The sequence below is a fragment of the Rhinolophus sinicus genome, chromosome 8 (genome assembly GCF_057876585.1).
Source record: "Rhinolophus sinicus isolate RSI-liver-muscle chromosome 8, RSI-T2T, whole genome shotgun sequence".
NCBI lineage: Eukaryota > Metazoa > Chordata > Mammalia > Chiroptera > Rhinolophidae > Rhinolophus > Rhinolophus sinicus.
Genome location: NC_142508.1, coordinates 72,005,175 through 72,020,333, shown reverse-complemented (window position 1 = coordinate 72,020,333; position 15,159 = coordinate 72,005,175). Strand labels below are relative to the sequence as shown.

The window sequence follows — 15,159 nt, the reverse complement described above, 5'->3', positions numbered from 1 at the left end:
CGTCTGCGTCAGAAATCAGGGCAGTGGTTACCTGTGGAGGTGGTGGGACAGTAAAGGAGTCTTTGGTGGGGGAGCTTCTGGAGTGCTGGTTATATTCTGTTTCTTCAACCACATGCTGTTTACACAAGTGTGCTCACTTTTTAAATTTTGTTAAGCTATATACATTCATACCAATGTGATTTGTGCACATTTTCTTGTATGTTATTCTTGAATAAAATATTTACTTAAAAAAAAAAATGAATACCTTAATGGGGGACCCGTTTTCTTTTTCCACTTCCTGTTTCCACCGTCTCAGCCCAGAGAGCTACTCTGGAAACTAAGTGAAGGAGGAGCTGGGTTTGGAGTCCTGGCCAATGACGAGAAAGAAACAGCCCCAAGGCCTGGGTCCTTTTTGGGTGCCAAGCATTGTGCTGAGCTCTTACAGGCGCGGTCTCATGGCCACCTCATTTGTGTACACACACACACCTCTTGAGGCAGCACTACGGTTACAAGGAATGAGACTCAGTGAGGTGAGGTGATTTGCTCCACGTTACACGACTAGTAAGTGGCTGGGGCAGTATTTGGAGCCAGGTTGTGTTGGCTGCAGAGCGCAGGCTCTTAACCCTTTTGCTCCTCTGTGACCCAGAGGGAGCCTGAGCCACAAGGGAAGCTGACTGTGGCTCCTGGCTCTCCACTACATACCTCTCATTCTGATTTGCAAGGTGGAAGTTACTTGATCAGGGAGCAGGCCCCAGCTCTGACACTTTCCCAGGACTTTCTGACTCTGCCTCACCCTGGCTTAGACGAAGCACTTTCTAGACATTTTAGGAGACACAAAAGACATCTGGCCATGCCTGATGTCTGTTTCTGCTTCTGGATGAGGTCAAGGCCTGTGTAGTGACCTGGGGACAGACCTACACAGGGGTCCCTGAAACTGAGAAGAAGAGAGTTGAGTTGAACATGGACACCAAGCGAAAGCATCTAAACAACTCACAGAAAAAGAGAGGTCAAAGGGAGCCCTTGGAGGACTGGGAGGAAAACCAGAAGGTGGATGTTAGTAACGACCTTTACTTGGAAGCAAAACCTGACATTCATTCAATTCCCTAAGGGCTTGCTCTGCCCTCAGGGCCTTTGCACAAGCTCTCTCCTCTCCCAATTCCACGCTTCCCTTGGTCTTTGCTTGGGGGCTGACTTGTGGTTGAGTTTGGACTCATGAGTCTGACTCACCTGGATTTGAATCCTACTCAATCTTCAAATCTCAGCTTACACCTCACTCGCTCCAGGTGTTCACGACCCCTTGAAATCTGAGTGCCTTGCCTGCCCCTCTTGTAGCACTTACCCCACTGTATTTCTTCACATGTGACTGGAAGTTCCTTCCTTGTCAGCCTTGCTGCTCACTGCTGCATCCCTAGCGCAGAGCAGCTACTCAACAAACGTTTGTTGAAGGAATAGAGGAAAGTGCTCTGGCAGCCATCAAATGATGGCCCACCTCACAGAGCTGGTCCCTGTTCGACAACATGCAAATAGTCACTTGTCCATGAGCCCGAGTTCTTTTATCTGATTTTTTTTTTTTTTATCATCTTCTCTTTTGGGGAAGAAGAGGCCGGGCACTGCTTATTTATGGTTGAAGCTTAATACTTGGAGTGGATCTGACAGTATGATTCTTAAGTCAGAATGCATGGTGGTACGAGAACACTAGGCAGGCGGCAGCGTCCACGTGGAGATAGAGGCTGTCAGAAGTGGTTCCAGAAAAGTGGAGGCAGAGGGTGGCCTCTGGGTTGTAAGTGGCTCTGAGACCCTTTCTGTTTGTGGCTGTCTGCATTAGCAAAGGCACATTCTCATTGCTTCCCAGAAAAGAAATGCCTCCCTCTAAAAGGGGGTTTCTCAACCTCAGCACTATTGACATTTGAGGCCAGGTCATTCTTTGCTGTGGGGGGCTGTCCTGAGCATGGAAGGGTGTTTAACAGTGTTGTGGGTAGAACCACGTCCTCCCTGTCCAACTCACGTCTTCCTGGAACCTCAGAATGTGACCTCGTTTGAAATAGGGATCTTTGCAGACGTCATTAGTTAAAGATCTTGAGATGAAATCGTCTTGGATTTAGGGTCGGACTTGAATCAAATGACTGCTGTCCTTAGAGGAGAGGAGAGGATACACAAAGACACAGGAAGAAGGCCATATGAAGATGGAGATTGGGGTGATAGGGCTACAAGTCAAGAACTGCCAAGTATTGGCGAAAGCCACCAGAAGCTAAGGAAGGAGTCTTCCTTAAAGCCTTCAGAGGAAATGTGGCCTTGCTAAAACCTTGATTTTGGACTTCTAGCCTCCAAAGTTGTGAGATGATACATTTGCATGGTTTTAAGCCATTCTGTTTGTGGCAATTAGTTGCAGCAGCACTGGGACACTAATACAAGTGCCATCTCCGGCTTCTATCCTCTAGATGACAATAGCACCCCCCTCAGGGATAATAAACAAACATAATTCCAGATATTTTCAAATGTCTCCTGGAAGGGCAAAATGGTCCCCCAACCCGCCTCCAACCACTGCTCTAATGGAGTGGATATGATGAGAGGACAGAGGAGAGTGGGATGAACCTGGGTTTGAATTTCAGCCCCACCCAGAATAGCTACGTGACCTTGGGAAAGTTGCTAAACTTCCCTGAAGCTCAGTTTCCTCATGAGTAAAATGGGGGTTGAGAAGGTATCAATATGTCACAGAACCATCATGCTGATGCAATGAGATAATGTGAAGGACGTGCTTAGCACGGTGTCAGTGCCATGCAGGGTTTCTGGTCCCGCTCCCTGCACCAGAACACAGGATCTGGGAGGCCAAAAAGGAACACCCACAGAGCCATAGATAGGGGAGTCATACCATTACATTCTCAGTGGTGGCTGGGTTGGAGACACAGGAAGCAGGAGCCACACGATCTGCAACCCACCTTCTGCTTTTCTGCCAACCAACCTCACTTGCCAACAGCAATCCGCCATGCTAACTGCAACCCCCGCCTCTCCACAACCCACGATCTGCAATCCACACTTGCTAGCTCAGCCACGGCAGTTATATTAGTGGCTAATGGCTAACTGGTAACAGCTGATGGCCAACTAGTCACAGCTGATGGCCATTGACTACCCGAGCCAGCACCTTTCCACGTGAGGCCGAGAGCCTGGAAACTGCTCTCCTGGCTCTGTCCCCACAGTCAGGCACGTAGTTAGCACGGAAGTAGTAACTGAAATAATAATTGTTATAAGTGTTTTCGTCAAGCAATATTTATTACCTAACTGGTAATAAATACATTAAGAAATAACAATGGCAATTATCATTATTACTTAAAGCCTGCAGGCTGAGTCAGTTTTTCATGTAGTAACCTACTATGAACGGCTGCCAAACCCAAGGGCCAGGAGCTATTTCTCAAAAGGCATGAAATTTCCTCCTGTGGATTACATGGTCTTTTTCCAAAATCACAGGTTCTGCATAGTGATTCTCCCACTGGATCTTCCTTAAAGTTTCACACTGCATCTCTTTCCACTGCTGATACTTCTAGCACCTTCGGTCTGCTGTCTCACATAGCCCAACTGACAGGGCTGCTTGCACCATATCCCCGGGCCTGCTGTGGAGGCCTTTCTTGCTCCAGGTCCTCTTGGGACCAGCATCCATTTCTATCACGTGGTATATGAGCATATTAAGTATTTCTCAATGTGGTCTGCATGGCTCCCAGAACCCAAAGAGGCTCCCAGACCCAGCAGAGAGAAGAAGGTGGTAGCAGGGTTCAGCTTCTCTGCTATCATCTCCAGTAATCCACTCTGGCCCCCAAATGTGTGCCACCTTGGCAGCAAAACAAAAGTCCTTTGGAGTTTAGTGACTACAGTTTTCCTGGGGGTTGGAGGGGAAGGTAACTGACCCTCACCTCAAGCAATTTATCACAGCTTGCTTTCTAACCACATCCAGCTCCCACCCTCCCTCAGAATTTGCCCATCCTTCCCCTCCCATCCCGATGGGAGCACACAGAAAGCTACCTTCTGCCTCACCCGTCCAGTTTGCTCATCCTGCCCCTTCTGATGTAGATGATGTTGGAGCTGCTGGCAGTTTCTGGGTGTGGGCTGGGATTGTGTCTCGTGAAGCCGAAGAATGGAAACATGGACCAGGGAGAGGCAAAAAGTTTTAAAAAGAGGATAGTTTATTAGAAGCAAGAGAAGAGGTTGCAGCTCCCGAGCGGGAGGGCGTCCCGAACGGGGGTGCTCCCTGATTGAGGCAAAAGCTCTCACTTTTATACCTTCCCTTTGGCTGTTTGGGGCAGGGGAGCTGTTTGGAGAAGAGAACTTGTTTGAAGAAGGGAACTGGCTCCTTCTAGTGAAATTCATTTACCAGGTTTGTTCTGCTTGCCCATCCTAAAGGAATTAGCAAAGTAACCCACTCTTTGTTTATCAGATCTGCTCCATTTGTCAGGCCAAAAGGAATTTTATGATTAACCTCAAGGCCTTGTTACATTATGTCCTGGAGCGAAGGAGTGATTTCAAAACCTGAAGTTTTAGGATATGGCTGTCTTTTCTTTATTCCACCAAGGACCCCCCCTATCTACCTAGGGACATGCCAACTCTCCTGTATCACTCCCATCCTGTATCACTCCCATCCGGATGGGAGCAGGCAGAAAGCTACCTGCTGCCTCACCCATCCTCGCCGTGACACACATCAGTGCAGAGGTTAACAGCATAGACCAGGTTCCGCTAGAGCTTGATTCTGTTCCTGTGTGGCCACAGACAACTCATCTAAGCTACTCGAGTCCTCAGTTTCCTGATCTGTGAGATGAAGACAATGATACCAATTTCATAAGACGTTTGAAGATTAAATGAGATGATAACTATGAAACGGTGTGAGGCACAACCAACCTTGTGACTATCGTCACTCCAGGGGACTGATTTCCCTCATTTAACGGAAGTTCCTGGAGGGTCTGCTCCATACATCTCCCAGGATGCTAAGACCGCATTTAGTGCCTGTTTAGGACGTCTCTTGAATTTATACCCATTTAATAATCAGCCCGGTTTTTCCTTCCAGGAATGCAGGCTCTTGGTATCTGAGAGACACTGCAGTTCGTATTCATGAAGTACCAGGTAGTGAGCAGAGTAGAAGCCTCACAGTGAGGTAGGGGAAGGAAGACACCCTGACAAATGGCATTAACTTTGTGGGTCTCAGCTTCCTCCTTTGAAGAATAAAAAGAATAATCGATATTATTACAGGGTTGTTGCAAGGATTTTCATAAACTATGCTTAACATGGTGTCAGTGGCATAGTAAGTGCGGAACAAACAGTAGCTGCTATTATTATCATTTGAAGAATTATTGTTGAAGGCTCTTCCACCACCTAAGGACACACAGAAGGTGATATCTGTGAACCGCGAAGTGGGCCCTCACTGACCATCACACCAAAGCTGCTGGCACCATGAGCTTCCAGAATTGTGAGAAATAAATTTCTGTTGTTTATAAGCTTCAGAAAGAGAACTATTGTTGGAGAAGTGAAAATGAACGGTCAAGGCCAGAGACCTCCCTGTGGTCAGCACCGAGATGTAAGGGGCCCTGCTGGGCGGGGCTGCCAGGAGCCCCGCCCACACTCCGGCGTCCGGTTGCCCCGGCAACGCACGCTAGGTTGCAGCCCAAGTGACCGGAGGCGCTAGCACTGTCGTCTTGGCCACACTCGGAATTGGCAAGGGCTGCTTCGTTGGAGTGATGACGGATGATGACATCGACACACCTGTCAGCGAGTCGCAGGTCGAGGAGGGGGAGAACGAGCTGCCTGTTATCCAGCTGTACGGGCTGGTGGAAGAGCTCAGGTACTGGCGGCCCCTCCTCACCGTGTGGGCTCAGACATTGGTCCAGCATGGAGACACCCAAGTCCGCGTTGAACACTGAGGAAAATGAGACACCCCCCACCTTCCCAACCCCGAAGAGGCGAAGGAACTTGTCTCTGCTCTTTACCCCTGAGTCTGCACCCCCGCTGAGCTAACAAGCCTTGATGGAGCCAGAAGAGGGTGGAGGTGTAGGCCCTGGGGCTGATGGTGGGAAGCCCAGAGGGTAATTGGAGAAGCCAGGGCTTCAGCCTGGTGGGTGTGTCTGGTGCCAGCCTGTGTGCTTAGCAGTTTCTCTACACTGTGGGCAGGGGGCAGGTTGGACCAGGTGACCTCTAAGCCCCTTTGCAATGCTAAGATTCTATGATAAAATTAATGTGGCAACAGGATAGAAAGGAGGCTGTCGAGATGTTTTCAGTATCAGGCAACTTATGCCTGAACCAATGTATAAGCATGGAGATGGACAGCAAAGAATGACTGGCCCAATATTCTGGGGTTTTTTTAGCAATCTTTTATATCTACTACTTAGCAAATAAATTGGATAGCAAGGTTCTATGATGTAGTTGTGGTAACGGTATAACTTATTGGTCTCACACAGAATATCCTATCTCTGGCAGCTGAACAGATGTTACTTCTACCATATACACCTAAAACTGTTTAGGACAGAAATGAGGTATTATTACTAATAACTACCATTTTTGAGTGCTTATTATGTACCAGGTATTTTGCATATATGACCTTGTATAGCAGTGACCATAGGAAGTGGGTGAGGAAACAAAGACACAGAGGGTAAGTCGGTTTCCTAAGGCCACACAGCTAGACAGTGGTAGTCCTGGGATTCAGGCTCAGGTCCGACTCCACAGCCTACAGTGGGAACGTGACGTATGCTGAAAAAGAAAGAGGCTTTGATTTATTCGGCTTCCCACTGAGTGTTTTCCACTAATCTTAAAATTCAGCCAAACAGGAATTAGCTCAATAACATATGAAAATATCAAAGCTGTTCTCTCTCATATATACATGTACATACACATGTGTATTACACGCAGTTATTATGTTATATGTAACATTATAATAACATATATATAACTGTGCTATATATAACTGTATATATAAAGTTTAAAAGGTCATAATCTTGGCTTGTACAGGATAAATTAGGTTTGTCATCCCTAGTTGTTTAAAAACCATCTGTTCAAAGCTTCTCCACCATTTATCATAAACTTCCAGTGGATGCTTCGTCTATTGGTTACTGGAGATTAAAAAAACCTGAGAAACATAAACCAAAGAAAACATCTGAAGATTGTAGACGTGTGTGACTTCAAGAATGTAGTAATTCAAAAGGAATTTCACACATGGGTTAGAAAATACTTTAAGATGAAACCTGTAGCTTCATCACAGCCACAATTTTCAATATAATCCTAGTGCTTTGAATTCTGTGGCTCATTAGACGTAGTAAATAATATAAAATGTTTAAATAGGACTTACTGTGTGCCAGGCACTGTCCCGAAAGCTTTGCATTCCTTATTGCAACCTTAAAAGGTAGGTGCTGTTATTATTCCCATTTTACAGATGAGGAAACTGAGGCACCAATAGATTAAGTATCTCAGAAGGGCACACATAGAAAGTAAGTGTTAAATACTAGTTATTTGGTGTTGAAACTCCTATTAATAGAACTTACTCAGGTACCCTCTGTCTTGCAGCTATGGAAACTCTGCTCTCAAAACTGAGACAGAGATGTTTGAGAAATATTACAATAAACTGGAATCCAGGGATCAGCGACCGCTACGAATATCAGAAATGAAAATGTTGGAAGCAGAATTTGCACGGGTACACAAGAATTATCTTATTTTAAGAATTTAAGATCTAAGGATTATCTTATTCTGTTTGTTTCTTTAGATCAGGGGTGCCAAAACTGCGGCCCACGGGCCAACTGTGGTCTGCAATCCATTGTTAATTGGCCCACAGCAAATTCCAAAAATATATTTAGTTTACTTAAATAAACCAGGTGAGGCAATACGTACTTCACCTTGAGTGAGTGGCCCGGCTGTTTGTGTAATTTACCGCATATGGCCCTTTGTAAAAAACATTGAAAAAAGTTTGGACACCCATGATTTAGATGCAAATGGTATTTATGTATCTGCCTTTGGTGTGCCCTCTTCGGCCAAGTGGTATGAGACTTTCTCCTTGTTCTTTTGGTTCTTTCTTCCCCTTCAAGGTTTCTCTTTCAAGTGAGTGTGAAGGGAATCACATTCAATAGACAGTAGATCAACTCTCCCAGAATATCTTAGTTTATTTGAAATAATTCCCTTAAATTGGGGAACTCAAATGTTTACAAGCCTCAGTCACATAAAGAGGTGGAGGGGCCGGATGTGGGCACTAAAGAGTTCTAAAAGCTCCAGCCAGGTGGCCTGATGTTGCCAGAACAGATGATTTTTTCAAAACAAGCTGGAAATCTGGATTATTTTGTAGCATATCCTGATTTTCAAATGTGGGCAATTTTTTTTTTTTTTTTTTTACATTTAAAACTGTGTATGAGTCTGTTCTTTGAGGGCCAAACAATCCCAGCTTGAGGCCCACCCATTCCCTGGGCCACCTGCTTGTGATCTTGGGTTGAAATGTATAGGAAATCTAAAGTTTTTGTCCATTTATTTGTTTTTGCTGAGCATTGCACCCCCGGATGCAGTTTTTCTTCTGCGTTCAATTCCAGAGGCACTGGACTCTGGGCCTCCCCTGACCCTTACTTGAGTGCTAGTCTCTGCAGCTTCACAGTCTCTCCATCCTCGAGACACTTTCCCTTATTTATTTTCAGTTCGTTGTCAAGCATAGGCCTTGGAAGTATTTCACTCAGGGCCTTAGGTTGACTTGTGAAATAACCGTCACTTCAGGCCTAACATCGAGAATCCCTTCACACTGAGTTTGTTCTCTCTGGCTGTCATTAAAGGAATTTCTAGCAGGTCTGAGCGGTCATTTTGATGCCCACCTCGGGCTGCTTTACCACTTCCTACCTGACAATGACTTTGTTTTTCTTGAGGTATAGTTGCGAATCAAGCGTAGATCCAAATCCCGCATAGGTATGGACCATGTGAAAAGCCTCAGTGTCGACCAGAAATGCGAGCTTGTACAAAAGGAACTGGAGGACACGAAGGATGAAATCAGGCACCTGAGGGCAAATGCCGAACGGGACCTGCAGTATCACGAGGTACACCTTTCTCCCTCTAGGCCATCCTACCTCGTGCCCCACTCCCGTCTCACCAAGAAGTACCTAGGGTGTGTTCATATAATTATTGGTACTTTGAAAGAAACCCAAATATTAATAGATGAAGACAAATTGAGGGCCTACCTTTAAGGAACTTACCGCCACCTCCTTGAGGAGACAACAGATTTAAAATTTTTCAACTGGAAAATTTCAAAACTATACAACGGCAGAGAGCCCAGCACAAGGAACCCCTATGTACTCAACAACCACATGCAACAGTTATTAACAATGGCCACTCTTGTTTCCTCCACAACCCTACCAACATCACCCTCATCGTAGGCCAGTGGGCTATTATGAAGTGAATTCTAAACGTATCATTTATCTGTGAATATTTTAGTATATTTCTCTAAGATATGGATTCTTAAAAAAAAAAAAAGCCATAACCATAATAATCATAAGTGCCCTTAAAATTTGTAATAATTTCTTAATAATACAAAGGTTTGAGATTTAAGTCAGTGAGTTGGTTGAAAAGTCCCTAAGTCACCCTCCAGATGCAGCATGCATGACCATGGTCCATATCTAGTTGGAGACCAACACGGTCTGCTGCCCTCCAGAGACGAAATATCACTGTTGATACGGTTGCCCGTGGGATAAAGCTGTTGGCTTGTATTTGAGAGCCATGTTGTATGAAAAATAAATCTCACTGTTCTATTTCTAAATGTTTCTATTTCTAAATGTGGGTACACACAGAATCGCACTCATTGTCTCAAGAGGGACCGATCAGTGGACTCATGTCTCCATTGATGAACCATCTGTATTTCATAAACCTACCCCTCCTTCCTTCTTTCCCTCCCCTTCCCCCCCACAACTTTCCTTCTTTCTATTTCCAAACGTTCATCGTTGAATTCTAGCACGTTAAAGGAGCTCAGGATTTGGTAGTATTGTCCTCACATGCTCGATTGCGTGATGTAAACATCACAGTGTGGGCTAGAATGGTCAGAGAAGACTTATTGAGGAGATGGAACGGACCTAGGACTTGGCATGGCCTTGAAAAATGATAGCATGGGCTTAAGGAACAGGAAAAGAAGGGCCCCCTAGGTGAGGAGAATGGCATGAGCGAGGCAGTGAAGGTGGGAATGAGCATGGCAGGTTCTTGACATTGAGGAGGCTGGTGTGATTAGAGAGGAGGGTGCTCTGGGGACTGTGTTAGGAAATCGGGGTGAGGAGAGCTGTGAGACTGTGAAAGCCAGGCAGAGGAGTTTATCTTTGATGTCTTAGAAATCAGGACCCCAGTGAGGAAGTCTGAACAGGGGATCAACAGGTTGAAAAAGGCATTTAAGGTGGATTAATGTTCTAGCATGTGAAGACGATGGGGAGGGAAGAGGTTGAGGCCAGAGACCGGCCCCTGGAGGAAGACACTTGCTTCTTGGTGCCCCATGAAAAAGCCTGAACGAGGATGATTTGCTCTGCAGCTGCAGAGAATGTCTTGTTTTACTCTTTAAAATAATGTGTGTGTTTTTGTGTTTTCTATTTAAAGACAATCTCTGTTTGTTGTAGCAAAATTTACACATACAGTTAAGTTAAAAGAAGCATATTTGAAAACATCCACAATCTTACCACCTAAAGGTCATTATTGTATAATTAGACTCGTGTATTTATTTATATAAAATAGTTTTTAGATGATTGTCTATGCATGTATGAATTTCTTTATAAAAGTTATCATATTATTTTATAAGCCATATTTTCACTTAAAATATCTTTCCATGTCATCACATGTACTCATTTATAACATCTTTTTTTCAAATTATAGAAATATTTAGTAAGAGTATTCCCTGTCTCTCCACCAATCCATCTCTCCCGATGTGATTGTAGTTAATGTTTTCGTGTATAACATTCCAGATTATATTACATTATATTATATTTTTATATATCATCATATATCATATATTATATTAACATTATAATTTTTAATAGATAAATAATATTTCAGATACGGAAACACATATTTATAGAGATATCTGAGGCCCTGTTTTTCTTTGTTCATCCCCTTATTATGGATATTATAACTTTTTCGAGGCATATATTTACATATAACATTCATATAGTCAAATTTGTATCTTAAGGATATCTTTCTAAGACTAAGAGGAAACACTGTGCACTGGGACACAGAAAGGCCTAGAACTTAGGTTTCCTTAGAGGGCTATATGCTTGGGAAGTTTTGGAAACGCTGTTCTTCCCTCTTTGTGCTGACTCCCCAAGGCTATCATTGAGGAAGCTGATGTTCGATGCACCGACGTTCAGAAAGCGATGCACGAGTTTAAGAAAGATGTTCTAAAAACCATATCCAAGAAGAAAGGGAGCATTTTGGCCACTCAGAAAATGATGGAGTACATCGATGACATGAACCGCCAGAGGGTGAGTCGGCAGGAGCTCAGAGCTTAGAAAGGGAGCAGAGACTCCTAGAAGGGTGACCTGCAAGTGTTCACGTAAGGCAGCCCCATGCCGTTGGGTCCATTAGAAACGTTGCTCACACATGCAGATTGTTTGCGTTCCCCAAAGTGTGTGTGTCTTGAAATGCAAGTTTATCCAGGCTAAAGTCAATCAGGTAGGATGAATAGTAATAGTATCTCAAATCGATGACTCCTTTTTTTATTGTTGCTATTTGTTTCCAGATCTGATATGTTTTCTTGAGAAAGGTGTGAGCCTATCTAGTCAGGTGACCGCGTGGGCCAGAAAATCTCAAGCTCTTTGAGTTCCATTATTATAAGAGTGAGACATAAAATGCTCCTTCACTTCCAAAGATTTTTGTGGCATGTTAAGCGTTGGATTCTGGAGATAGGGAGGCTTACTAACCCTAATGTGTTATAAGTAATAAAAATTGTGTGAACTACCAAGAGAATAAAAGACCAAAGAATCATAAAATCATTTTGTCAGGAAAGGGCCCTATACCCAAATTATCTTGAATTGAAAAGCAATAGAAAATGTGCATGGAGCAGACCCAGCTTCCTTTGCGTCTTGGTCGTGAGTGAGATACTATAGCAACATCAGCTTGGGTAGATGTAAAAAGACCTAAATAAATGACTGACTATTTATTAGGACTCATGATTTGGTTTATAGCCACAGACTTACCAGCTTTTCAAACCAACAGGGAAGAAGAAGAGACATGGATTAAAATTTGTTTTTGTTTTTTAGGATACTATAAAGGATAAATTACGTTTGAAAAATGTTTCTCTCAAAGTCCAGAGGAAAAAGATGCTTTTACAATTGAGGCAGGTATGTGGCTTTTTCCTTCTTTTTCTACGGTTCCTGTGGTAGGCAGAACAATGTCCTCCCTTAGATCTGTGTCCTAATTTCCAGAATCTGAATATGTTACCTTGCATAGCAAAAGGATTCTGCAGATGTGATTAAATCTAGGATGTTGAGGAGATTATGTTGGGTTATTTCAGTGGGTCCAATGTAATCACAAGGGCCCTTATAAGAGGGAGACAGTAGAGAGAGAATAAACGAAGATGTGATAAGAGAAGCAGAGATCAGAGTGATGTGCTTTTAAGACACATCATGAACCGGCTCATGAACAAAGGCAGCCTCTAGAAGCTGGCAATGGCAAGGAGACAGACTCTCCTCTCGAGTCTCCAGACGGAAGGCGGCCCTTGGTTTTAGCCCAAAGAATCGCTGGGGCTTCTCACCTTATGAGCTGTAACGTAATAGCTTTGTGTTGTTTTCAGCCACTGAGTTTGTGGCAATTTGTTACAGCAGCAATAGGAAACTAATACAGTTACTGTGGTGGCGAATATGTAGACAGAGTTGGCTTGAATTTGAAAGACCCTGATGACATACTTGTCAAGACTTTGGGGGCATGTAGCGTGGATGGCACAGTAATAGGGTTCTTTGGTGAGTCTTTGAACAACAGCTGGTCCTAAAGGCTCCTGATATAAGGCAGACATGGCACAGGGGCTCCAGAATGGGATTCTGTGGCTCCATCCTCTCCTAGCTCAATATTTTATTATTAACTTGAATATGGGCACTGGTGGCATGCACACCAGTGGTGACCACTGAGAATGACACAAAGCTGGCCAGGAGAATTAACATGCCCCGGGACTATTGCTCGGTTGACTTGGGATCACAAAAGACTCAACAAGCTGGGACAACTCTAACAACACCCAGCGACTAAGGACAAATGTAAAATCCTCCACTTTGTTCCCTCAAATATCGGCACAGGTACCGCATGGCTTAGCCATCGAGTGCCTGACGAAGTCAGCTCCGCGGGAGGTGACGCTGGGGTGGGGCTGCTCTCAGAGAACCACAGAAAGGGGTGGTCTTGTGCCACTCTGTTCTGAGCAGCCCGACCTGAAGCGCTGGGTCCCAGTGATAGCTCCAGGCTGGAAGGAATCAGTAACTAGAGTTCACGTAGGAGCGGGAGCCAGAGGGCAGGGGGAGCAGAAAGCAAGGGGGAGGACTTGGGACTGATGGACCCAAGGGGAGAGGGTGCAGGAGGGCCAAGTCTGCTGTCTTCAAGTGCTTGGCCACCTCCAGGAGGAGAGGACACACCACCTGTGAGGCCCTGAGGGTGGGACTAGGTCAGGGTGGGGGGGAGGGTGTCAGCGAAGGAGATTGGCGTTCAGTGTGAGAAAGAATGTGGCCCCAGCAGAGCTGAGAGAAGCTGCCTCCAAACAGTGATTTCCTGGTCCTCTGGGCATCACGCAAGCTCAGGCATCCTAAAGAGGGGATTTCAGTGTGAGATCGGGAGTTGATGGATGACCTTTAACCTAAAAGCTCTTTCAAGCTCACAGACTAGTGGGGAGGGGTGATGCTGAGAAAAGCAGGGATGCGTAAGGGCTGTGCAGAGGCCAAAGCAGCAAGGACCATGGAGCCACAGCCTCCAGAGGTTCAGTGGAGGAAGGCATTACCCTCTGTTGACAAAGACAGGCTAGGAGTGTTTGAGCTAGAGGAGGGGTCGTACTGGAGCTTGAGGAAATCGTTGTGGACAGAAGATGCCTCCTAGGTAGTACAGCGTGAGCAGAGCGTGGGGATAGGGAACAGCCCCGAGTTCGGCCACCACCTACCTACCACAGGTATAAGATGGCACAGACCTGGTGGGGCAGGTAAGGTGGGGTCAGGTCAGGGAGGGAACCCAATACGCTACTAATACATCCACAGCGAAGAATCGGCACGTCATCCAGGCCTGCTTGTCCTGGGTTTCCAGGTGAAAAACCACTTTTAAGTGGCCTTCTTCCTACTCTTCCTTCACAGCTCTATTTAGGCACCTCCCCCTGTGGGAAGCTTTCCCTGACCCAGAATTCTGTCCTCCCCTGGCCTGGCTGAGGGGCCCCTGCACTATACCACACTGCAACCTGTCTGTGAACCCTTGTTGAGTGTGCACTCCTTGAGGCCAGGGAGCAATGTATGTCCTCAAATCCCTATCCCCAGGGCCTATTATCAGGCCTGGCACCAAGCAGATACCCAATCCATGTTTGTTGAATGACTGAATGATGGCTGACTTCCAAAATCTCACCCAGAGTAGCAAGGTGGGAGCCATAAGTTCACAAGTCACAACCTCACATCATTTCTTTCTTATTTCTGAGCTGTAGAAGGAAGAGGTCAGTGAGGCCCTGCACGACGTGGATTTTCAGCAGCTGAAGATCGAGAATGCTCAGTTTTTAGAGGCGATTGAAGCAAGGAACCAAGAACTGATCCATCTAAAGCTGGCATCCGGAACCACCCTGCAAGTCCTCCACGCATACAAAGTAAAGTGCGCCCTGATGCCCGGGTCCCCAGGGCTTCCGGCCCCCACCTTTCCAGCCACAGTGAGGTTTCCGTGTACTAGTGCAGTTTCCCACGAGGGCTCAGGGCATCCTTCACTCTCCTGCGGATCCATGAGTTCTCTCGACAAAGCCACGTGTCCTAAAATATTCCAAATGTTCCCACAGCCCTGGCTGCACATCAGAACCACCCAGGGAGCGTTGCCTTTTTTAAAAGATATAAGGACAGCCTAGTGCCACCCTGACAAATTGAATTAGCAGGTGAGGGCCATGCATTTGTTGTTTTTAACTCCCCAGATATGCTTTTTATGCACCGTAAGTTTAGAGAACTAACCACCTTCAGGGCCCTGTTTAATCTAGGCACATAATAAGCACTTCCCTGCTGAAAACCCTGC

The 15,159-nt window shown here is 45.4% G+C and overlaps 1 protein-coding gene across 2 annotated transcripts in view; it reads left to right on the top strand.

Moving 5' to 3' along the window:
* The first annotated feature begins 4,716 nt into the window (after positions 1-4,716).
* The window catches only part of CFAP263 (cilia and flagella associated protein 263), a 19,107-nt gene continuing 8,664 nt past the window's right edge, over positions 4,717-15,159 (top strand). Inside the window, exons 1-6 of one of the 2 annotated variants that reach the window (XM_074314799.2) lie at positions 4,717-5,797; positions 7,510-7,636; positions 8,847-9,008; positions 11,265-11,420; positions 12,198-12,278; positions 14,594-14,749. In XM_074314799.2, coding sequence (XP_074170900.1) covers positions 5,694-5,797; positions 7,510-7,636; positions 8,847-9,008; positions 11,265-11,420; positions 12,198-12,278; positions 14,594-14,749 — 786 coding nt within the window. In that variant the 5' untranslated portion in view covers positions 4,717-5,693. The remainder of the gene's footprint in view (positions 5,798-7,509; positions 7,637-8,846; positions 9,009-11,264; positions 11,421-12,197; positions 12,279-14,593; positions 14,750-15,159) is intronic. The other variant, XM_019754775.3, reaches the window with a different exon arrangement.